The sequence below is a fragment of the Manihot esculenta genome, chromosome 14, assembly GCF_001659605.2.
Source record: "Manihot esculenta cultivar AM560-2 chromosome 14, M.esculenta_v8, whole genome shotgun sequence".
In the NCBI taxonomy this organism is placed as follows: domain Eukaryota; kingdom Viridiplantae; phylum Streptophyta; class Magnoliopsida; order Malpighiales; family Euphorbiaceae; genus Manihot; species Manihot esculenta.
This window is the reverse complement of record NC_035174.2, coordinates 21,881,059-21,906,180: the sequence shown is the minus strand read 5'-3', so window position 1 is coordinate 21,906,180 and position 25,122 is coordinate 21,881,059. Positions and strand designations below refer to the sequence as shown.

The following is a 25,122-nucleotide window of genomic DNA, read 5'->3' as shown; positions in this document are numbered from 1 at the left end:
AATCAAACTAGAACTAAGGAGGAATTTGGATTGTGAGAAGCGTCTTCCACATCCTAAACTAATTTGTTGAGATAAATAGGAGTATTAAAGAATCAATGATCAATTCTAAACAATCTGAAAAAGATCCATACTTCAACTAGAAGCTTTTCTCTTATTGATTTACTCATCTTTAAATTATTGCTTTCTTTTACTATTTAGTTTTAATTCATCAAATCAAACCCCCCTCTTTTATTTACTTGTTATTTACTTGACCTAGTCATTATTAGGAAAATCATTGGTGTCAATTCTCTGTGGTTCGACCCTATTGCCACTATCTACAAGTTTATTGTTGATTGTTTAATAGGTTTATTTTTGACGGCTTCGACAACCGCTTATCAGGCATCTTCCCTCCATAAAAACTGGACTACAATGGCAGACTGACTCTGCCACTGACGGGTCACACTTGGGTCCACTGACCCATAGGGGACACTCTAACCCAGAGACCATCAAACCCAACCTCTCGACGGCCCTCGGAGCAATGAAAGAATGAGATGCACCAGGGTCCATTAATGCATGCACATCAGAACAACCAATGATGAGATTACCTGACACCACGGTGTTGGATGTGTTTGCCTCCTGCTGAGTCATGGTGAAGATCCGTGCTGGAGCTGACGGACCCTCACCCCTGAAGCCTGCTGAAGAAGAGGTTGCCCCTCTTCCTCTGCCTCTGCCACTACCCTGAGTCGCGGCTGGAGCTACTGGCTGAGCCACACTACCAGAAGCTGTCTGCTGAGACTGAGCCATAGAAGCTACTCTAGGACACTCCCGAGCTATGTGTCCCTCCTGCCCACATCTGAAGTAGGCTGTCGTCCCAACCAGACATACTCCCTTGTGCGGCTTCCCACACTTCATACATGTTGTAACACCTGCACCCGAGCTCGAGCCACTTCCTAATCCCAGACCTGACTTTATCTTGCTCCAGAACTTATTCTTTTTGGACTTCCGGGGGCCTCTGTCCCACTTCTTACTGCCTGAACTCAGAGAAGAAGGATCTAACCTTCCCCCTCCTGGGGTCTTGGAACTAGAAGGCTGTGCCACTAACTGCTTGACTTTCCCTTCGATGATAGCACTAGCCTCCATCCTCCGAGCCATATCCACTATGGCATGGAAACTCTCCCTCTCTGCTGACTGAATCAAGGAGAAATACCTGGAATGGAGCCTCATGATATACCTCCTTGACTTCCTCTGATCTGTGTCCAGATTCTGCCCAGCATACGGCAACAGCTCCAAAAATCTGTCTGTATACTCATCCACGCTCATCTCATCTGTCTGCCTCAACTGCTCGAATTCAATCATTTTTCGCTCCCTGGAACTGTCAGGGAAAGCCCATCCTGCAAACTCATTGGCAAACTCCTCCCAGGATAGACTATCCGGCCTCGGGTTCACATAGTTCTTAAACCACTCTCGGGCCTTCTTGCATTTTAATGTGAACCCAGCCATCTGGATGGCTCTACTGTCATCAGCTCCTATCTCATCTGTAATTGTCTTGACCCTCTCAAGGTACACAAACGGGTCATCACCGGTTTCAAACTGGGGAGCTCCCAGCTTCATGTAGTCAGTCATTTTGACCTTGCTCCCCCCAGATGAGCTAGGTTTAGGCATTTGGGTTTCTGGGACAGTAGGTGCTGCTGGTGGTGGAGGAGGTGCAGCATCCCCTGGGGTAGGGTTTGCTGTACCTGGATAGAAAGATGGGGGTGGGTACATGGGGTACTGTGGATACGGTGGGTAGAAAGGTGGGTACGGAATCTGAGAGTGATAAGGGGTAAAACTGGGGTAATCCGATGTACCTCCCATCGAATACCCGGGATTATGAGAAAAGGGTGGGTAGTAAGGTGGCTGAACAAATCCCGAGGCTTGAGTGCCTCCTTGGGACTCTCCCATTCCCTCTTCCGACATACTTACTCCGAGACTGTCATCCCTCCTCTGATCCACATCCATCTGATCCCCCACATCCTCTGACATATCCCCTTGCACTGTTCCCCTCACTGATCTGCTTCTACCCAGATCCAAAGACCTTCTAGGGTCTCTTACTGCTCTTTTTCTGCTGGACCTACTAGACATTGCCCTAGGCAATGCAGGAGGACGGGCATCAGTGCCCTCGTCCTGAGGTGGTACTCCAGTCAATCGTGCAGATCGACGAGTTCCTCTTATCCTGTTTTCTGACAAACAGCACACATCACATAAACATTAGCATCAAATGGTTCATGTGCAAACACATGAACCCGCATCACATACATCACATACATAGCACATCATTAATGCACATGCATAAAATCATGGCATTTCACATCATCATTCAAGACAGGACTCTTTATCCTATCCTAGTGGACATGATCTTCCTATTGTGCTTGACCTTCTATAACCTTTATGAGCCCGACACTCTAGGTCCGACCATATGAACCTAGGGCTCTGATACTAATCTGTAACGACCCGAAAATTGGATCGCTACCGGCGCTAGGATCCAGATCGGCTTAAGGCCGCCGGGACCCGTAGCAAGCCAAACATTCATCCTATGAACCTGTTTAATCCCATACATGATCAACAACAAACATAAAAATTTTGAACTTTTCTTTCCATTCATTCATTCTTTCATTCATTCACCAAACTCAACCTGTGCATGCACTATACATAACATAGTCATAAACATTAACTCCTCCTTGAAGTCTCATCATTGCCCCAATGGGGTGACATAACATGTATTGAGTTTGGTTTACAATAATCATCATTAAACATTAAGATCATGTACTAGGAAGGGATTACATGATACTATGGTCAAGCACAACTCTAAACCTTCATAACCGTTATTACATGACATTCTATATCATACTTTTACATGACTGTACTCAACATAACATAACAACATTTATCATGTCCTCACTAGCTATTACATAACCAAGACTCCATTACTCTTGCTGACTTCCTGGTCTACACTGTACCTGCAAACCTGGGGTTAAGGGAGAGGGGTGAGCTACTAGAGCCCAGTGAGCAGAATAATAAAACATAGCATTTAAAACATATGATATCATGGAATGCATCATAGCACAAACATTTCACATCAAGGATGAACTTGTCACCACTTAGCCCTCTATACAGTCTAATTATGCCAGGGGTGTAGTGCAGGCTCACCTGGACTTCCATAGCATAACATACATATCCAATCATGCCGGGGGCGTAGTGCAGGCTCACCCGGACTTCCATAGTCCATCATGTCATACCATATAAGGGCTAATGGATCATTCAACATTCATCCACATCAACAACATAATGTGCAATGCGACATATTCGTGAATTCTAATGCAAGCACCTTAATATATCTCATGGCATTCATGATGCGTGAGTCATGCTAAAACGTTCATTATTTACTTTGAAAACATAGAGAGTTATTCCACTCACCTCTGGCTAGCTCTGACAAGACTCGAAAGCAGATATCTCACTGCTGGGGTCCTCGGTTCCTCGGGTCCGAACCTACACAGGTGGACTCAAATGAGGGACCAAACATCTATGAATATAACTCTAAAATACTCCCCAAAGACCCCCATAAAGCACCTCAAAACATCCATAGAAAACATGCAAAGGAGGGCTGAACAGGGCACTTTCGGCGGCAGGTTCGGCGGCCGAAAGGCCCTCCAGAGCCCAAAGTCATGCACCTTCGGCGGCACTTTCGGCGGCCGAAGGTTCCCTCCAGAGACGAAACTCATGCATGTTCGGCGGCACCTTCGGCGGCCGAAAGTCCCTTCCAGAGCCGAAAGTCATCTTTCGGGGGCAGGGTTCGGCAGCCGATCCATGCTACCACAGGCAGGTTCGGTGGCCGAAAGAACCTTCAGCTGCCGAACCTGGTTTCTCCCAAAAGGGCAGAAACTCAGCTCAACATGCATAAACGCCTCCTAACTCATTCAATCATGCATTTTCCTATTCTACAATATGCATACTCAAGCATACAAGTTCCTAGGGGCTTCAACTATCCTAAACCCCATCTACAACACATCAAACATGTATATCCAACATACATTGCTCATCAACACTCATTTAACCAAAAACTCAACATAAACCTACACATACATTTCTACCCCAAGAAACTTCATAAAACTTACTTAAAACATGAAAGGAACTATGGATCTACTCTTACCTCTTGTAGAACGAGAGGAGAGACGATCCAACTCGGAGATGGGAGAGATCCGCTCTTTGGTCTCCAAGTTTCCAAAACTTGCTCTTTTTGCTCAAATCTCTTCAAATCAACATAGAGCTTGTTAAAACATGGAAGATCGGAGGAAAATCATCAAAACGAACCAAAGGAGAGCATGAACTCACCGTGGCCGAAAATGGGGAGAAAGCTCGCCCATTTCGGCCATGGAGCTCTTATATAGGGCTGGCAGACCACCTTTCGGCAGCCGAACGCGCCCCCACATCTCATGCAAGTTCGGCGGCCGAACATGAGGTTTGGCGGTCGAACCTTTTGAGACTTTCGGAAGCCTAACATGCCCCCCTAAACCATCCCACGTTCGGCGGCCGAACCTGGAAATGCCTCCTTGGTCATTTTCATACAAAACTCAATTTTCTTTTTACTTAAAAACATAAAATACATTAAAATATTTTATAAAAACATGATTTTACCCTTCTAGAGGTTTCCGACATCCGAGATCCCACCGGACGGTAGGGATTCCGATACCGGAGTCTAGCCGGGTATTACAGTAAATTTTATATCTTTGAAAATCAATCCCAAGCGCCACATGTCCTATAGAAAATTATAGTGTCTGGTACATGTAGAACTTTGTCTAAATGAAAACACCCGCGTGAAGTTAAAGATAAAATAATTAAGCATATTTTTTTTTCTTCAATTAAAAATAAGACTTTGAGGTTTAGATAATTCATTAGAAATATTGTGTATTTAGAGATTTTCAAATGATAGAAACTATCTCAGTAATGTGAGAAATACATAAATGGTTTTAAATTTTCTATATGATAGTCGGTTCGACTGGATATCACCATACATAGAATCTTCAAACTCTTGATTAGCGCAAGATGGGAGGCATATAAATACACAATATTAGTCTTGAATGAACATATACCCAGAAAAAGCTAAAAAGTAAATGAACTTCGGCAAAAAGGGTAACATAGCCAAAAACTAGAGGGGAAAGGTTTGTAAGCTATGGTGGCATCTTTTTATATTGTTTAGAATCCTAATCAGAGATAATGGTAAGGGTGGTTGTTGAGTGGATGTTGAAAGACATTGGAGGTGGAGGGAGGTCTAATAGTGGCTTTTAAGGTTGTGGTGGCCAAAAAAGAGAAAGGGAAAAGGGATGGTATTTGATCAATTTGGAGGTAAGGAAGAATCATTAGGTTCTAAAATTTTCTTCTAATAGCATGGTTAGTAACTTTGTAATCCTCATTGCCTAAGTCTTTCAAAACTCAGGACTTTTTGCAGTCATTATTAGTTTTTATTATTACCTTATTCAACACATAAAATAAAGCTTAAAAAATTTTCAGATATCCACACTAATATTTAAAATATGCAATCTTATTGTAAAGGTACAATCTTAAAATAATTTAAAATAACTTATGAAAATAAAATATATTTAGAAGTTTAGTTTAGTAAAAGGTAAGAGAGAGGATTGCCAATGCATCACATGTTTTCTCTATGGTCTGAGCATTTCATTTCTATTAAGTGAAAATAAAGACAAACAATAGTTAGTATGCTCACAGATTTGCTTTTGTCAATAGTTTGCTAATTTTTTTTTAGTTTGCTAATATGCTTGCTACTGTTATTAATTTGCTACAGTTAAAAAAAAATCTGTCTCTGCACTAGTTTGAACAAAACGACAAAATAAAGTCTATTTTCTTTTTTAATGTATTTTTCAGTGCTCAATAGTGTCTCAAACGATCACATTTGGTTTTAGACTATAAATACTTCATTCTAAAGTCTTTTTATATTTAATTAAAGTATTGAGATACATCAAAATCTTTGAAACCATATTTATTGTCTTGGTTTCATTCCAAGTGTTCTAAGTTCATTTATTATGCTCCATTCGCAAACCTACTCTCTCATACTCTTAGATTTTATTTATATTGAGTGGGATGAGTGAAAATTTAATATTAATTGCTACTTGTGTGGGTTATTCAAGTATCTAGTGAATTTTGAAGAGTTAGAGTATAGGAGAGATACTTATAAAGAGTTACAAACATCTATTGAAGTCTTTTGGATATAAAATTAAAGGCTTATCTCTTGCCCATTGAAAAGAAAAGATAGTAGAAGTGAATGCTAAAAGAGGATCTTTGAGAGAGTGGATGTAGGCTAGTTAGAGCTGAACCACTATAAAAAATCCTTATGTTCAATCTCTCTCAAATCTACTCGCTTTACTTTATTACATTATATTGAGTTATATTGAACTTGTGAAAATTACTTGCAATATTGATTGAAATATTTTGAGATAAATACGTTCGATTGAATACTTGAATGAGTTGAGCATTTTGAATTAAGCTTATATTGTGTTGACATGTTCTAGGTTGCTTCCATTATACTATATTTGTGAAAATTATTGCTGGAGTGTTTTAGTTGGCACATTAAAAAAGCTTCAAGCAAGGAGTAAAGTTTTGGTAAACTCCAATTTACCTCTCTTGGACTATATATTGAGACAACATTATTTTAGTTAGATGCTTAAAATTTTTATTATTTATAAATATTTTTCATAGAAAATATTTTTATTTGGGCGTGAAATGCAACAATCAACAATGTTATTAGTATGTTTCATCCATTTTTCATAGAAAAACAATTGCACATTATTCAGTAAGGAAACAAGGAATGACTATACCAAACTTGATAACCACAACATACTTAATAGCAAATAAATGATTCTCTTATTTCTAAGAAAAAAGAAAGATTATACAATGAAACCAAGAAAAGCAAATAATATATATTCTAAAGTAGCATATGGTTTCCTTGTTGTGGCATTGAATTTTGTGGAAGACTTGGGAAAGGATCACCAAAAGGATTTGAAGCACTCATTGGCTGCATTTGTGGTTGAGGATTTTGAGATTGATATTGATAAGGAACCATCATCATAGATTGGTGTTGTTGTTGGTGCTGGAGGTGATACTGCTGTTGAGCCATCATTGCCATTTGTACACTTGGTGGAGGTGCTATGTTATTGGACATTATAAATGGATCTTGTTGTTCAAATGGATTATTTTCAACTCCCATTTCACCATATCCATACCCTGCTTTCTGCAATTCTATTTGTCTCCTTGCACTATCATCTTCATACAAGCTATCAAGCAATAGTTTATCAAATCCCCCAGCCTGTCCCAGAAAAAAAAAATAGTATTCATCAAATATTTACATAATTATTCAATTAATAACAATATATTAGATTTAAATTGGATTAAGGCTCAATTTCATCCCTCTATTTATTGAAGTAGTTCATTTTAGCTCATTTTCAACTTTTTATGTAAATTAACCTCTAAGTTTTCATTTAAGCTCAGTTTAACCAAAAAACTAAATAATAATTTAAAAAAAAAAAACTGACCAATTTGCTTTCTACTACATGGCTAGCATTGCTGCTTGGTGCGGTAACAAGTGCTAGTTCCCATCCTGTTGCATTTGGCATACCAAGCTCACTTAAAGCATTATTTGATGAAGAGGGATGAACACCACCTGCATTATTTAGCTAGTTGATTTGATACTCTGCTAAGGAGCACTGGGATAGTCAATTTTTATTTTAATTGAAAAAGTAAAATTTTTTATATTTAAAATTATAAAAGTAATATTTCATTATTAGAAAATTTTATTTTATTAGATAAAGACTTATTTGAACTTAAAAATAAAATTTAAAATTTTATTTGAGAAAAAAAATTAAGTTAAACTTTAATGAAAAATTTAGAAGCTAACATGGATTTTTCTTGCTAAATTAAAATACTATAACTTACCAGGTGGGATAATTGCAAGAGCTAATGCATTGCTTTCCTCTAACTCAATAGCTTTTGGATTTACTTCATTATTCAAACCCTATAAAAGAAAATAATATATATGTGAATAAAAAAGTTGAAGAAAATAACTTTAAAACAACCATAAATCTTACAAGTAGATCTCCAATAACATCATTATTAGAAATCAACGGTGGAGATTCTTCCACTGGTTCTTCAGGCTGAACTTCTTCTTCTTCTGTGTTTACTATTGCTTCATTGTCATCTATTTTTTCATCTTCTTCTTGTTTTATTGGTTCTGAAGGCTCTTCTTCTTCCTTATCTGACAATGATTCTTCGCTCTGTATATATTCCTGTCATAAAAAATATATATATAATTAACTTGTCACAAACTCTATGATCTTGCCATGATTAAGAAATCAATTAAATAATACATATTACAAAAAGAAAAAAAAACAGTAAAAATTATCAATTAAATTATTAAAAAATATAGTCATTAAAGTAAATTATTTATCAATAATTTAAAATATTGATGGGAGTTTTGTGGCTGCTAGAGCAAACTTTTTTTATAGCCAGATAGATGCAAAGTGTGCTGAAACTATAACATTCCGGAAAGTATTGAGCTGGATTAAAGAGTGTGGATGGAATCGAGTTCTTTTCGAATTGGATGCTCAGATACTTATGATGTCAGTTAATTGTGTTTTGTTAGATGATTTATCGTCTTTTGGCCTTTTGATTCAAGATTGTAAACTGCTTCTATCTAGTTATGAGAAAGCAAAGTGTGTTTTTGTTCATAGATCTGCGAATGATGTCGCTCATGTTCTAGCAACATCGGCTCATTTTGAGTCAGGTCAAGGAGTTTGGATTAATATCCCTCCTCCTCATATTGTTTCTTTGTTCTCTTTGAATTAATGAAGTTTTCTTGTTATTTCAAAAAAAAAATAATAATGAAATTATCGATTTATTTAAAAATTTATATCGATTTATAACGGTTGTATTAAATTTATTATGTAATAACCATATATGTAGGTCTGATAAATAATTAAATAGCATTTTTCTAGAATTAAATAATTTAAATAATTATTATCTAAAAAAATGATTTAAATAATTTGTTTAAAATTAATAAATTTAAATAAAATCGTGTAGTTAATTAATTAGTGTGTTTTTTTTAAAAAAAAACATTTGGATAAATAGAAGCTAACCCTAAGATATACATTTCATAAATGGACATGCCTAGATAATTAAGTAAATAAATCTCACCAGTCTCCTATTGACAGAAGATGTTTGAGGGGCTTCCTTGATGTATTCTTCCATTGTTGTAAGAAATGATGGAGGAGGCTGTTTGATATATTTAACAAAATATAAAAGAATTAATTTAATAATAAAGATTTACTAAATATTTTTTTATTTGAATTGAAAGAAAAACCTGTCTTAATATTGGAAATTGAAATTTTCTAGCAAGCTCCAAACTCTTGCAATATTCATAAAGTTCAGCAAGATTTTCGGCCTGAAAAAAAAATTATGTTAAAATTTTGAAATAAGATTCATAAAATCTCAAATTTAGATTTAATTTGAAATTAAATAACTGAAAAAAGGATTGATGTAATAGCAAAAACCTGTTTGCCTGCTCGTTTGTATATATTTAGGGCTTTGGCTGCATCATGTCTTGACATATCAAAGAACTGTGAAGAATTAACAATATATAAAAAATGAAATAAAAAATAATTTATAAAACGAAAAAGAAAAATTGAGATTAAGAAATATTACCATATCAACAAGATTGATTATTCCATCATTAATTGCACAATATATTTTGAAACTCTCTTTCAAAACCTACATGAATATTGTATTTTTAAATTTTAATAAAATTTTCAACAACAATAATTAATTCATGAGTTGCAAGAAGCATACCAAGGCTAAAGCATACTGTATAAGATAGCTACAATAAGCTCCTCTCTCAGGCTGAAAAGATAGGGAAAAAGAGCAAAGAATTAATTTAAAACATAAAAATAAAAAACATTATGAATTAATCTAATTACCTGACAACAAATAAGACGAAAAAGAAGTTGTTGTAATGCTGGTAATTGATGTAGTAATTCATCTCGATCTAAAAGCCTTGTTCTATTATGCACCTACTTACAAATAATAAATAAATAAATAATTAATTAATTAATATCAAATGGGGATTTTAATTAGAGAGAGATATAAACCTTGGTTGCTGCAGGTGATGATTTTGTCAAATGCTCAGCTTCAATGTCGTATTTCAAAACTCTAAAACACTCTAACCTTTCTTCTAGAAATAGAGCATATGTTCGAACCCATGCAGAGCAATCCCATGCTAAATATGGTATAAAATTACACAAAATATTAAAAAAAAATCAAATAAATAAAAATCCAACACATAATTTAGAAAGTTAAAAATAAATATAAATACCCAATGTGGAAGAGTCATCTCTGAAATTTGGAATTTGAAGAACATTTCCTCTATATGCATAATTTAGAAACTCTCCTCGAAAGGTAGGGTCTCCCTCTCTCAACGTTCGATGAATCACGATCAATGTCTTTACTGCTACCTGTTAATTGGAGACGCTCAAATTTCATAATTTATTAAGTCTAATCTTATCATCGTACATGATTTCTATTAACAATTCGATATAAAAAATATAAAATATAAAAATAAATATAAATAATTAAATTGTAATATTAAATTAGTTAATTATTTTAATATATAAAATAATTCAATTATTTGTATAAATATTTAAAATTATATAAATAAATAAATAAAAACATTGATATGAACATTGAAGGAAAAGGAACTTACAATCCAACTTCGCGTCTTTGATAATCTCCTTGCCAGTGCATGAATACAGTATGCTACATCTACACGTGGACGTGTTGCTGAAGTTGCTAAAAAGATCTCTACATATTACAAACCAAAGCAAAAAAGTTAGATTAATAGATATTAAATTATTTATTTATTTATTAAAATTCCCTTTTATTTGTAAATAATAAAAATTATTCAAAATCAAATTAAACATTCAAAATATGTTTAGAAAATGCCTTAATTATAATAAAAGTATTTTTTGGAATGAACAGAAGCATTTATTTATATTTAGTATGAAATGAATAAATTAAATAAAATTGTGAAATGAAAAAAAATAATTTTCTATGCTCACAGATTTTGCTGATAATAAATGCATCTAAGTAAATTTAAGAGATCTCATATTCTACTCCTTTAATTTTCAATTTAAAAAAATAAATAATTTTCTTTCTTGAGAAAAGCTCTTATTTTTTAAATAAAATGAAGTATTTAATTTTAACTTAAATTTTATCAATATTATAAATGAATCGAGTTAAACATCAATTATATAAGATTTCACTTATAAAATTTTAATTTATTTTGACTCCTTTTTTAAATAATAAAATATAAAATTATTAATATTTAACTTAAATTTAAAGTAAATTAAGTTTGAGATATGAGTTATCTTAAAAAAAAATTATGAATAGAATTTAAGCAATTGAATTTTTTGCTAGCCTTAATTCGTTTACACTCATATAAATAATAAAGATTTTAATCCTTCAAACTCTGCATCTCCCCAGTCTTTCAAGAAATTGGTGATGTAAGGTCTAGATATGGATGTCAGTATGCAATCCTTTGAAAGGGAGGAAGAAACCATAGTGGGAGAATGAGACGCTCTTATCAACTGCTAAAAGGGCCACTATTAGCAGTTCAAACAGTAGCAACTAGCTAAAAATGGAATAGATCAATTTCAATATTTTTCTTCTCTTTTATAATTTTAATATTGTAAATCTGTCTTTTTTTAATAAATTATAGTATTAGAGTCCAATACCCTCACAACTGATAAAAATTTAAGATTTAAGAAATTTTCTATAGTTTGGATTGATAATTAAAGGCCAGGCCCACTAAAAATATTAAAGACCTACGGCCATGACCTAAAGCACAAATGAAAGAATCATAAGGAACACCCAGGTAAAAAATATTAAAGACCAAGGCCTAAGACCTAAAGTTTGAGAGAAAGGCTTAGTGAGAAAGGACACAGTCAAAGTGTTGAAGTCCTATGACCTATGAAATTCAACAAGAGTATAATCCCATAATAAAAATTAAGAAAGAGACATGAGGCTTTTAGAAAAAGAAAAAACACAAGCCCATGATCAACAATGAAAGGCATATCATAATTAGAGCCTCAGGGGAAATGTTAGAAAATAGAAAAAGAAAGAAGAAAGTGGGCAAGCGAATCCCACATCAATAATGAGAAAGGAAAGGGAGAAATTATAAAGTAAAGTGGGACAAATCCCAAAATGCTGAAGGGCATTAAGGTCGTCCATCACCAATGCCCATCAAGCTCATTTCATCCCAGCACTCCACATTTATCTTGAACCAGACCTGTCAAATTTCTAACATGGTATCAATGTTAAGATTTTTAAAATGTGCACTAGGTGATTTATTCTTTTCTAAGCCAAAGACAAGCACTCTACTGAGATAGAACCAATGACGTCAACCTTATACCCTATAGCTCATATCATGATGCAAATATATAGAAACAATCTTTTCCCTAGACATTGTTAATAAAGACCTTCTAAAGGGATATATAATGGGTCTATTGCCATTAGGAAACCATTAGATCACTCGATTAAATTGAAAAATCAAAACTAAGCACTTGAAAAATGATATACTTAGGTATGAAAATATAGTAGATGACAACATGCAAGACGTCTCTTACGGAGAGGAGGCAAGCACTGATGATGATGATTTTGAGGAGGAAAATGCTATTGACCCTTACCTTGCAGAGTAATTTATTTGTGAGTTTTTGCTCTTCCTTCTTAATTTTGTTATATCTTTAATAATTTGGAATTGCCAAAGACAAAGTAGCTCTCCTTTCATATGGACTCTGAAATTGCTTATCCAGAAGTACAAAGAGTAGTAGTAACTTTATTTGAACCTTGAATCAGTGGAGTAACAACAGTTTAAAGGATAAATCATCAGAAAGATTACTGATAGTTCTAAGTAACACAGTTTAAAGGATCAAGTTTCTTGAGGCCTTAATCCACCGTACTCTTAGAATTCATTTTGATCACTCCCTATTTTTCTTGATTTGTAAGGCCTTATATTGGTAAGAAATTGTAATATGCATCTTCAGTTTTTAGTAGCTTTGCTAGCACATGAAGATTTTCCTAATTTCATGTAGGAAAATTGGCACCATTATACCTTCTTTATGCAAACTGTGGAATCTCTTTATAATAAGTTAAAAGATTGGAATAAGAATATCTTTGATAATATTTTTAAGAAAAAAAGAAAATTATTTTAGCTTGTATTGTAGGTATTGAGAAAGTGCTTGATAGAAGATTTAGTAGCAATTTGGTAAGATAGGAAAAATTTCTTAAGGAAGAGTTGCATATTATTCTTCAAAGAGAGGAGCTTTTGTGGTACTAAAGATCTAAAGTGAGTAGATAAAATAGGGGGTAGGAATACTAATTCATTCCACCTCTGAACTATTAATAAAAGGAAAAGAAATAAATTGAGTTGTTGATGATTGTGCTTTAATAGAAATGGGTGTTAAAACACACAGAAATTTGTATACTGAGGAACTAGGACTAGGAGCTCATTTATCCATCAATAGTATGTTCCAAAATCTTAATCCTATTTGTTTTTCCATCTCCATGAGCTATTGTGTTTGTTAGAAGTTAAAGAAGTGATCTTTAACATGAAGTCTTGTAAAGCGATAGGTATTGATGGATTACATGTGGGATTTTGCTAAAACTTTTGGTACAAAGTTAGAAAGGTGGTAGAGCTTTTAAAGCTCTTCCCGTTGATCATAACTTTAACATGACTATAATATCCCCTATTACCAAAGTGGTCTCTCATGTTAATATTCTTTAGTTTAGGCAAATTAGTCTCTACATAGTTATTTATAAACCTATTTTCAAGGTCATTGTTAATAGGCTTAAGCTTCTCTTGCCCTAAATCATTAGTCTAGCTCATATAAGCTTATCGTAAGATTCCGGATTACTAATAATATCATGATCACATAAAGAAATGATCCATATTAGGAAAAGAAAGATAGGAAAAGTAGGTTACATGGCTATTAGGCAACACTAGTATTGCTAGGTTTGCCTAACCCGTTTATTATGTTAATTATGCATGGCATTACTTTAGTCCCTATGAGGTTTTTGATATCATGGGATCTTTTAAGTTATACGAGGACTTAGGCAAATAGACTTCCTTTTTCCTTACCTTTTTGTTCTCTATCTGAAGTGCTTGTCTTATGGGATCCATTGGGCCATTAATGAAGGTAACTGGAAATTCATTTCACTCAATAGAGAGGGTCCTCAAATTCTTCATTTATTTTACTCAAAAGCAAGTCCAGCAAAGGTTCAGACTTTTCACGTGTGCTTAAGAGTTTTTGCATTTGTTCAAGCCAAAAAGTTAACATGCAGAAAACTAAAATCTTTTTCTTAAAAAATATTAACGTTCATGATATACGAAGTTGAATAAGAAGTTAGGACTCCAAGAACACAATATGTAAGGAGCAAGATCATCAAATTTGGAAGCCTAAGGATAATTATCTCTTCTTAGTTAAACCTCTCTACAGATGTTTATTGTCTTCCTCCTATTATTTCAACTGGAGTATATATGCATTTGTGTAGCTAGGTATTGCTCCTCCAAAAGTGGAGAATTTGGTTTGATTGATCAACCATGATAGGTTATGTTCAAGGAATTGGCTATGTGACCTTGGAATAATGCCTCTTGACCACAACCTGTGTCTTATATGTTGTACGTATGTTGAATCTATTTTGCATATCTTTGTTCATTGTATTCTTTTCATGGAAAATTTAGGCTTGGTTTTTTGTTAGATTCTCAGTTTGCTTGTCTTCTATTGTCCCTTTGCTTTTGCTAGATTGAAAATTTCTCGTCTTTGGGAAGTTCCAAAACAGTTTTGGATAGTATATGTTATTTTGTGGTCACTACGGTTGGCTATAAATGATTTTTTCTTTTTCTGAAAATAAATATCAATCGCTTAAAAGCCTTTGTTCCTTGATTTTGCATTGGATTTCATTGTAGCTTAAGGAAGTAGATGCTTCTTTTCCTTACACTGAGCTGAATTGTTATCGCTTTAGGTAGTAAAGAATTGGTCAATCCCAGCTATGTCTCAACTACTTGCTCAATGGAAAGAACCAGATTATGGTTGGATTAAATAGAATATGGATGGGTATGTTAATAGAAAACTTGGACCTATAGGAATTGTTGGGGTCTTGTGGGATTGTGAAGAAAAGTCCTTGTTTATCTTTTCTTTCTCAGTTGCGCAATTTGACTCTAATGCTGCTAAATTTTTAGCCATGGAAAAGGCTTTGTCCATTCCTTTTAATAAGCGATATGTTTGGAGATCTTGTGTTGGAATAATTTTGGAACCAAACTCAAAAATTTTGGTATCCTGGGTTACCTCGGCTGAGAATTGTCCTTGGAAGCTTAAGAATGTGCAGATTTACTTTAACTAATTCTCTCCCTTTGCTTCACTTTGAACATATTCTTCATGAAACCGATTGGGTGGCTGATTCACTTGCTTGGCAAGGAGTATATACAAGTTGGTACGTCCAGATGTTTTCTTCAACTCTGCTGCTACCCTTTAAGGTTATGTTTGTGTTTTAGCTGGTCTTGATTGGTTTGATGTCGTCTTTTAGGTCTTTTGTATTGTTTATTTTTAATTTTGAGATTTTTCAAGTTTGTTCATTTAGCATACAAACACTTAAAATTAGATTATTTATTTTTAATTTTGGATCAATGATATGTGTAGGGGTAAGCAATATTCGGTTCAAATCGAAAAAACCGACTGAACTGAACCGAATTGAAAATTTAGTTCGGTTTCTTATATATTTCAGTTCGGTTCGGTTTTTAATTTCAAAAATTTTGGTTATTTCGGTTCGGTTTGGTTTTGATCAGAAAAAAATCAAAAAAATCGAACCGAACCGATTAGTGATAATAATATATTTTTTCAATAATATAGAGAAATTAAATTATATTAAGATTAAAATATTTTAATTAAATTTTAAAATACTAAAAATAAAGTGTAAAAAATAGAAAAAATTATTAAAAATAAAACCGATCAAACCGAACTGAATCGAACCGAATCAGACCGGTTCGGTTCGATTTGGTTTCTGACCAAAATCGGTTCGATTCGATTTTCATAAACACTAATTTTTGTCTGAACCGAACCAACCGAATGTTACCCTATATATATGTGTTGTACTAAATTTTTTCTAGTTTATAAATAAATTTCCTTTATAAGAAAAAGAATGTGGGTTAGTGATTACTTAACTAATACTACTTGAAATTATCCTAGAGGTCTGCCCCTCTTGTTGTGTACTGAATTGAGTATTTACAAATACTTAATTAACAAAACAATCCTAAAATTTTATTTTACAGAATTCTCAAATACAAATAAACTTATCCTCAAATTTAATTTAAATTTCAAGTAAAATATTCTTAAGATTGAAAGACTTTAGCAATTGATAAAAAATTCTAAACTAATATTTAAATAAAATTATAAATTAACGTGAATATATTTATTTATTTTTATTTAGAAGAGGAAATAAAGAAATTATATTAATAACTTACTTCGAACATGACGTTCTTTAGGAGGACGTTCTTCATGATTAGTGGCCTTCACGATTGCAACATCTAATTCCTTTCGGTTGAAATCCAGAAATTAGTAAATGAAAGATAACAAGGATCTCAAATTAATAAATAGGAAATAATAAGGGATCTCAAATTCTAATAAAAAATAATTAAAATTCTCAACATCTAATTCTTTTAAACAAAACCCCAGAAATTAATAAATGAAAGATAACAAGGATCTAAACTTCTAACAAAAATTAAACTAAATTCATAAAATCTAATTATTCTTAAATAAAACCCAGAAATTAATAAATAAAAAGGTAATAAAGAATCTCATTTCTTATAAGAAGGATGAAATAAATAAAATTTATTATTACCTTAAATTCACTATTAAGATTTGCAAGCCCAACCTTCGTTGAATCTTTAAGTGCTCCATATGCTTTTCTAAAACTGTTTAATGTTCCCATTGTGATTTCCCTGCAATACAAAACAAAACAAAACAACACAAAAAGTAAAATAAATTTTGTTGATTTTTTGATTTCTTTTTGTGTTTTTTGTTTTGATTTGAGAGAGAAGGGAGAAAAAAGAAAAAAAAAAGAATTTTATTTTGAAACAAAAAGCAGAGGAGAGGTTTTTTTTTTGAAAAAAATTAAAATTTATTCACTTTTTTGACTCCGAACTATGCGCAACAACATAGGACTAAATATGGGAAAGGACAATTAATCTTTTTTAATTAACAAATAACTTATTAATCAATTTGATCAGAAGACAATTTTAGAAAAGATTTGATTTAATTTTTTATTGATTAGCAATCAATTATAATATTTTGTGTGTAAAATTATAGAAATTCTATTATATGTTGTAAATATGTGATAATATTTTGTTATTTAGAACGTTAGAAAGAGACTCTCTAGGGAGAGAGAGCTTTCCTCCCATAGGGTTTTTTTTCATCCAGTCGCGGCTACCCCTTCCCTTACCAAGTAGGAGTGGCTCCTCCCTTTCCTTCGCTCGGATGTGGGTTTCTCCCTTCCCTTTCGAGAAAGTTTGTAAATAGTTTGATTAGTGCTTTCTCGCTGGCAAGTGATTCTTTCTAGATTGCGAGCTTAGCATTGTGTTACTGACCCAAGGAGCTCCCCCAAGTCCAACAGGCTGAATGGGCCAACTGGCCATCATCAGAGGCAATATATGCTGGAAATTGGCTGGTGAAGCCCTGACGGGCTGAGTTGCCAAAATCGGATGTGGGTTGCCCAACTCGGACTGGCCAGTAGGCCTACGGACGGATTGGCTGGCAGGGTGGAAGGCCTGCCAGGCGGAACGGATAGGCGGGCGAAAATCTGCTGGGCAAAATCAGCCAGCAGTAGCCGGCCTGGCAACAGGCAGCTCGGATGCCCCATAGGCCTACCGAGGATAAACTGGCATAACCCGTAGGCCAACAGTGAACAAGCTGGGAAGACTCGTAGGCCAACCACGGAAAAGCTTAGGTGAGCCGTAGGCCAGCCAAGGGGAAACTTAGATACTTGGCAGAGCTGGTTGCCGCAGGAAGGCACAACCCGCGGAGGCGGAGTTGGCTTGGGCAGAAGGGTTGCTGGCCCGTGGAACCTCGGCAAGGCAGGCAGACCTCCCCAGTTGGCCAACAGGCGAAATAGCGCCAGACTGCATGGCTGGCCAGCGAACGTGGCAGGAACAGCAGCCCACAGGCCCGTGACCTCGTTGAGCGCCCAAGACACGGGGGAAAGATGCACAGACCATGTCCAACACGTCCTAGACCCGTGGCAGGCCAACCAGGAGAAAATGGCAGAAGCTTGGAGAGTTCTCTAGAGAATTTTGGAACCTCCTGGAGCAGTCTAGGCAATTCTTCCAGCTTCTAGGCAGAAGGGACAAGTGGCAGCCTCTGATTGGTCCAGTTGATCCAATGGCCAGGAATTTTTCTTATTTTCTAGAATTATCTCAGCCATTAGATGAGGAGGTGGGGAACACTATAAATACCCCCTCCCCCTGCTTCATTTGTACAGATTGCGAAAGTGAATTGTGAGTGAGTGTGTGCTCTTGTAATTCTCTTCTTATAGCAATACAAAGCAAGCTTCCTTTTCAATCTTTTGCAATCACTCTATTTCCTTCTTTGCTTGTTACTTGTGTTCATTGGCCAATTGCTTCCAAGGGTGCTAAGCACTCTGCTGAGTTCAACCTCCTAAAGGTGAACTGCTGCTGGTGAGAAGGCTGACTTAGCCCAGAGGAGTGGTCTAAGTGCCGCACGTGGCCTTGGAGAGACGAAATCATTGGGTCTTCTAGCAAGGAACGTGACAATTGGTCCTGTCATGTGGGTGTGTATTTGTCTGGTGTTTATTTTTTCTATTTTTTTCTTTTTGTTATGGTTTTTCTTCCCAGATCTGGTGCTTAAGGAGAAAATTATAGTGAAAAAAGAGCTTTTAAGGCTAGTCGTTTTCGGTCACCTTCTCGACAAGGAGTTGATCACTTGATGTGATTGAGGAAGTGCATGTTTCCCTTTCTGGAGCGTCTGGTATCGTCCTTCTCCCCCAAATCGTTGTGCATGTGTCTGTCAGTCTTTCTGCCTTCTCAACTCCAGCTTTTCTAGCTTTCTGCTTGGCTTGCGCTTGCTCTTTATGTTTCAATTGGTTTTTTTAAGCTTTGGCTGTCTTTGGAAGAGCAAGCTTTGTCTTCTTCATCCTCGGAGATAGTTAAGAAGTTTAGAGAAGAGGAGCAGCAGTCCTGTTTTGGTTTCAACCAAGTAGGGAAGTCAGGTAATCGGGTTGGGTCTTTAGGATTTCTGTGGTTAATTGGGTTTCTTTCTCTTTTGGCTCTAGAGACCCATACGTTTACTAGGTTGTTCTTATAGGCCTTGCACCTTTTTATGTAATCTTAGGTCTTTATGGCCTTATCAAATGAATGATATATCTTTGACAAAAAAAAAGTGTTGAAGTATACATTATTATAAGACTATTGCTTTCGTCAAATTTAAAATATCTTTGATTCGATGTTTTTGAAAGCTTTCTATAACCTTAACCAACAGCAGAAGTAAAAATAGATTTGGACAAAATCAGAGTTTTTACATTTTTCTTAAATTACTATAATATTATGCTCAATGCTCTTAACTTTATTTAATAAATTTAAGTATGAATATAAAAATTATCACTCAATATTTGTGTTTAAGAAAACTAACGCATTAGCCAATATGGAAAAAATTAGAGATTAACTATTCTACAAAAGTTTAGGATTATGTCTCTCGTAGCGCAGATCTAATCTTCACTTTAATAGAATTTAGGTTTTCAAATATAGACTTTTTGATCAGTCCATATCAATCAACATGATCCACCACCCATGACCGAAATCCTTCATCTCCAAATTTCCCTTAAGTTTAGGTGGAATGAATTGGAGAGTTAATATTTAACTTTCACGAGATAAAAATACTTTCTCTTAACAAATAAGAGCAAGAGGAGAAGTGGAAGATGAAGCGGGAGAGAAAGGAGCTCTCAATTTTCTAGTGGAACAAAATGAGGCTCAAGCTTACCTCTGACACCTTTCTTCCCCTCTATAAAGCCTTGGGGTGGATAGACAGTGGTTATGGATTTAAATCCCTAAACTCTTTCTAAATAACCCCTAAACCATATATAAAATTAATTTAGGTTAGAGTGCATTTTCCATATATCGTATACATGTAATAGTTTATTAATTTCATTAACTAAATTAATCTTATTAATTTACTAAATCAATCTTCATTAATTTAATTAACCAAATCTATTAATCAGTATTAATAAATTATTAGGCTTTACTAATATTTGATCTTGAGCCTAATATGAGATCTTACTATTAAACAACTCAAGTTCACATGGAATGAAAGTTCGACTTATATATTAATTCAGATCTTAAAAATAATTTCTGCATGTGTCATACACATGTTTATTATTAAATCTAAACTAATTTTAATCTAAACTAATTAAATTAATCCTATTAATTTAACTAATTATTCTCTTATCAGTTAATTACATTAATTGTCATATCAAGTATGGCCTAGTAAAATATTTTTACTTTCTTCAAAGTCCATGTCCTATATGGCTTTAATTTATCAAATGAATTTATCTTCTTCCTTAAGATCCATGTTCTACATGCATGGATAGAATTTATTTATTTTTTCTTGTTTAAAATTGATGTCTTATAAGATAGAATTCATCACATGAATTCATCTTCTTCTTTAAAATCCATATCCTACATGGATAGAATTAATCACATTAATTCATTATTTCCATTAAATTTAATTTTAACTCATCATGATTGAATTTAATTCAAGTTATGACAAGAAATTGCAACTTACATTGCTAACTAAATTAATTAATTAATCTTATCAGGATTGATTCTTATGTGTGTGACTTTTTGGTTCATAGTCAGTTGGCAATGAGAATGAAACAATCTTTTCACATACTTGGAATTACATCTCATGCATTCTCAGTTCTCAAAAACCATGGTTTGTAACTAGTATAACACACAATGGCTAGCGAATTAATAATAAATGTATTATTCTATTTAATTCGAACTATGATCATAAATCTAGATCCAAGCTAGGGTCATGATAAATGTCAAACCCTAATAATCTGGAATCGTATGACCTCACTTAATTATTCTTGATTAATAAGAATTATATTAGAAAACTCCTTTGTTTAACTAAGTAAAGCTACCTCGGCCAAGGATTTATTATCAAGAATAATTAATACGATCATATGTTTTCGTCCGTTTACCTAGAGTAACAAATCTCATCTTGGCTGACCCTTTACCTCCATGTACAACTAATTTGAGCCAACAACTCGCTATATGAGACAAGTTTCATCTCAAGTCTAAGGATTATATGCATTATTATGATATAGATGAATGAACATTAACAAGAGTAAACTCTATGCGTTCTTCATCTAAAAGAAACTTATTCGGTCCACTCATTACTATAAGTATCTCATATATCTGCCTAGACATCACATGTCTTATAGTATGAGACTCACGACTCTACTATCATCAGTATTTCTATATTAATTAATCGATAAAAATAGATGTGACAATCTACTCTGGATGAATCATTCCCAATGAGGCATCCTATGGCTGTGAACTTTTTTATAGTATTTTGTATAAATATATTCCTTTATCATATTCTCAACCCTTTGAGAATGGAACAACTACCAAAAGCTAATGAATAATAAACCATATTTAATTATTTAAACAACATTCAATTACTTAAACTGTTTATGTCTAGAGATATAAAATTATGTCAAATTAATACTATAGTATATGGCTCTAAGGCACATATTCCTAACAAACTCCCACTTGCACTAGAGCCATTACCATTAATATACAGTGTCCATCTTCTTAAGATGACTGTACAACTATGGTACATATATAGCTTAAATGAATGGAACAACTGATTTCACATCAAAAACCATTTTCCTGCATTTCCAACTTGTTTTCTAATAAAGACTTAGGCATCTAAGTGTCTAGTTCATTTTGCAAGACCTTTGTTCCTTTGTCTTAGACAAGACATTACCTTCATAGCTAAGGGATAACCGTTGATATAATCAAGGACACCAATATTATATCTCTGAGAATATTTAAATCCATAACAACTTCGTAGCATCACATGTAATAAATTGCCTAGCTTCTATATATTTGAATGCACAATCATAAATCTTTTGAAATTGTTCCAAACTGATCGCTTCAGCATTCCATAATACACATAGAACCAAAAATATATTTTCTATTTTCATTTGTAGCATCTCATGCAATAAATTATATGATTTTTGTAGTGGAGTATACAACCATTAGACTGTTTGGAATCTATGAAACTAATTGTCATATCTCTGCAAATTTTACATGCTTTAAAATAAATATTATATTTATACTGTAATGGTCAGCTGCCTACTTGGGACTCAATCCCACATCGGCAGATTACGACAATTTCGAATTGTATATAATAGCTAGTACGAAACTACTAAATAACTTGGGTTAACAATTTTGGGTCAAGTAGAAAGTGGGTCCAAAAGTTATTTGAGTCAGTTCGGACCGGACTGTTTCAATTGGTATCAGAGTCAGGTTAATTGAAACAGCCGGCCAAATATAACTCATAACTAAAACTTTTAAATAAGGATCATGTAAACAGGGATTACAAGGACAAAATTAGGGCAAAGCACAATTCTACAACCATAAAATAACACATGTCTACATCTATACTATTACAAAAGACTATACCAGCAACTCAGCCGACTTCCCGAGCTAACTCTGATCTTTCAAACCCAGGGTTAGAGGAAAGGGATAAGCTACAAGAGCCTAGTGAGCAGAACATAAAAATAGTTTAATAAACATATGATCGAATGAAATGCGTCACAACACAAACAATTCTCATCAAGATGGATTTGTCACCAGTAACCCTCTATAAATTCCAATAGTGCCCGGTCCACGACGGGTGCTCTTCAAGACTTCCTCTTAAATATATCATAATATATCCATAATGCCAGGGGCGTAGAATGAGCAATCCTGGTCTTTCCCTTACATAGTGCCAGAGGCGTAGAATGGACAAGTCCTGGTCTTTCCATATCTATCATAACATATCATACTCGAGGATTAGTGGGTCATCCAATATTCATCCACAATAACAATAAATTATACAATGCATCATATTCGTGAATTCTAATGCAAACAACCTATTACATAAACATTGTATTCGTGATACATGAGCATGCTTAAAAGGTTTGATTTCTTTAAAATAGTATATTAGTTCAGTTCTACTCACCTCTGGCCAGCATTGACGCAGCTAGCTCACTGCAGGCCTCTACGGTCTCCCAAGTCCGATCCTATACAGATGGACTCAAATGAGGGACCAAATATAACTTTTACAAGACTTTAAACAACTCCCCAAGAACCCCCTAAAACATACCAAAACATGAGTATAAAACAAGCAGAATAAGGCTGGGCATGGGATTTTCGACGGTAGGTTCGGCGGCCGAAGGTCCCTCATAGATCCGAAAGTCAAGACTTTTGGGGGCAGGTTCGGCGGCCTAAACTCCACACAGATCCGAAAGTCAGTGGCCGAAGGTCCCTCACAGATCCGAAAGTCAAGACTTTCAGAGGCAGGTTCGGCGGCCTAAACTCCACACAGATCCGAAAGTCAATGACTTTCGAGGGCAGGTTCGGCGACCTAAACCCCAGACAGATCCAAAGGTTGGAACCTTCGGAGGCGGGTTAAGCGGCCAAAAGGCTGCCTCCACAAGCAGGTTCAGCGGCTGAACCTTGCTTCAGCAGCCGAACCTAGGTTCTCCAGCAAGGTAGAACCCGATTCTGCCCTATGGACACAGCCACCAAACACTTCGATCCTCACACCCAACAACTCATAATCATTCATACTCACTCAACATGCATAAGGGACATAAAAACTAGCCTAATTCCCATCAAGCAACAACAAAAACTCAAGAGGAAGTATTCATTATCAACCTAACCCAACCCTAAAACTTTAGATTTAACCATTGCATACATTAACAACCCTTAATCCCTTTAAAACTTGCTGAAAACTTCTAAAAAATAGAAGGAAAGCAAAGATTTAAATTTACCTCTTGGAGACACAAAGGTGACAGCAACCCTACTTGGAGATGAGAGAAAAATCGATCTCCGGAGGTTCCCAAGGTTTAAAAACTTATATTCAAGCTCAAATCTTCAAAAATAAGGAAAAACTCATGAATTTTCTAAGGAGATTGAAGGAAAAACAACAAGAGCGACAAAGGGAGAACAAAGACTCACCTCTGCCCGAAAATGGAGAGAAAGCTCCCTCATTTTCGGACTTGAAGACCTCTTATAGGCGGCTGGATAAACAACCTTCGACGGCTAAACTTGAAGGTTCGGCGGCCAAATCTGGAAATCCTCTGAAATTTGTTTTCTCTTTTATTTCCTTAACACAAATCCAACAATAAAACCAAATAAAAGTTCATTTTATGAAAAACTTATTTTACCATTCTAAAGATTCCAGCTTCAATATTCCAGATTCCGATGGAGATTCCGTCGGAAAGTGAGAATTCCGACGCCGGAGTTTAGCCGGGTATTACAAATAGGAAAAACAATCATCTCGCTACGATGAAGAGTCCTAATGCGGAAAGGGGGGTATCTAGGTACTCCTAGAAAAAGAAATTGGAAAGAGAGGAAGAGGTGATGTTAGATTTCATATTCACGACGTCAAGAAGCCTAGGACCAGCCATTAGAGAGAGCAAGAGACGTACCTCAGAGAGATTTTTGCAGGAGATGGAAGGGATGAAGCATAGAGAGTAAAGTGAGAAGAAGAGTCTAGAGAAAATTGAGATTTTGAATTTTGAAAAGAGTAAAGGCAAGGAAAGGACGTTTTTGACAGAAGTCGTCCTCGGGCCGCTCGGTCATAATGGGGTCTGGGGGTTTACCCCTCATCACTCATAAATTAACTGCTGAGGAGGTAAAGGGGCACTTGATGACCGCTGGGCTTCCTACTCCTAGGGGCAAGGTCAGGCCCTAAAGAAGAATGCAGG

The 25,122-nt window shown here is 34.9% G+C and overlaps 1 protein-coding gene across 1 annotated transcript; it reads right to left on the bottom strand.

Annotated features, from left to right (window-relative positions):
* Positions 1-6,856: 6,856 nt before the first annotated feature.
* On the bottom strand, positions 6,857-17,694 carry LOC110631279 (putative clathrin assembly protein At5g57200). The gene is given in 14 exon segments (XM_021779049.2): positions 6,857-7,333; positions 7,560-7,687; positions 7,960-8,038; positions 8,112-8,309; positions 9,217-9,294; positions 9,383-9,463; positions 9,573-9,638; positions 9,724-9,789; positions 9,868-9,918; positions 9,996-10,294; positions 10,391-10,529; positions 10,778-10,875; positions 16,589-16,658; positions 16,966-17,694. Coding segments are annotated over 14 exon segments (1,824 nt in total). The 5' UTR covers positions 17,056-17,694; the 3' UTR covers positions 6,857-6,952.
* Between the last annotated feature and the right edge of the window lie 7,428 nt (positions 17,695-25,122).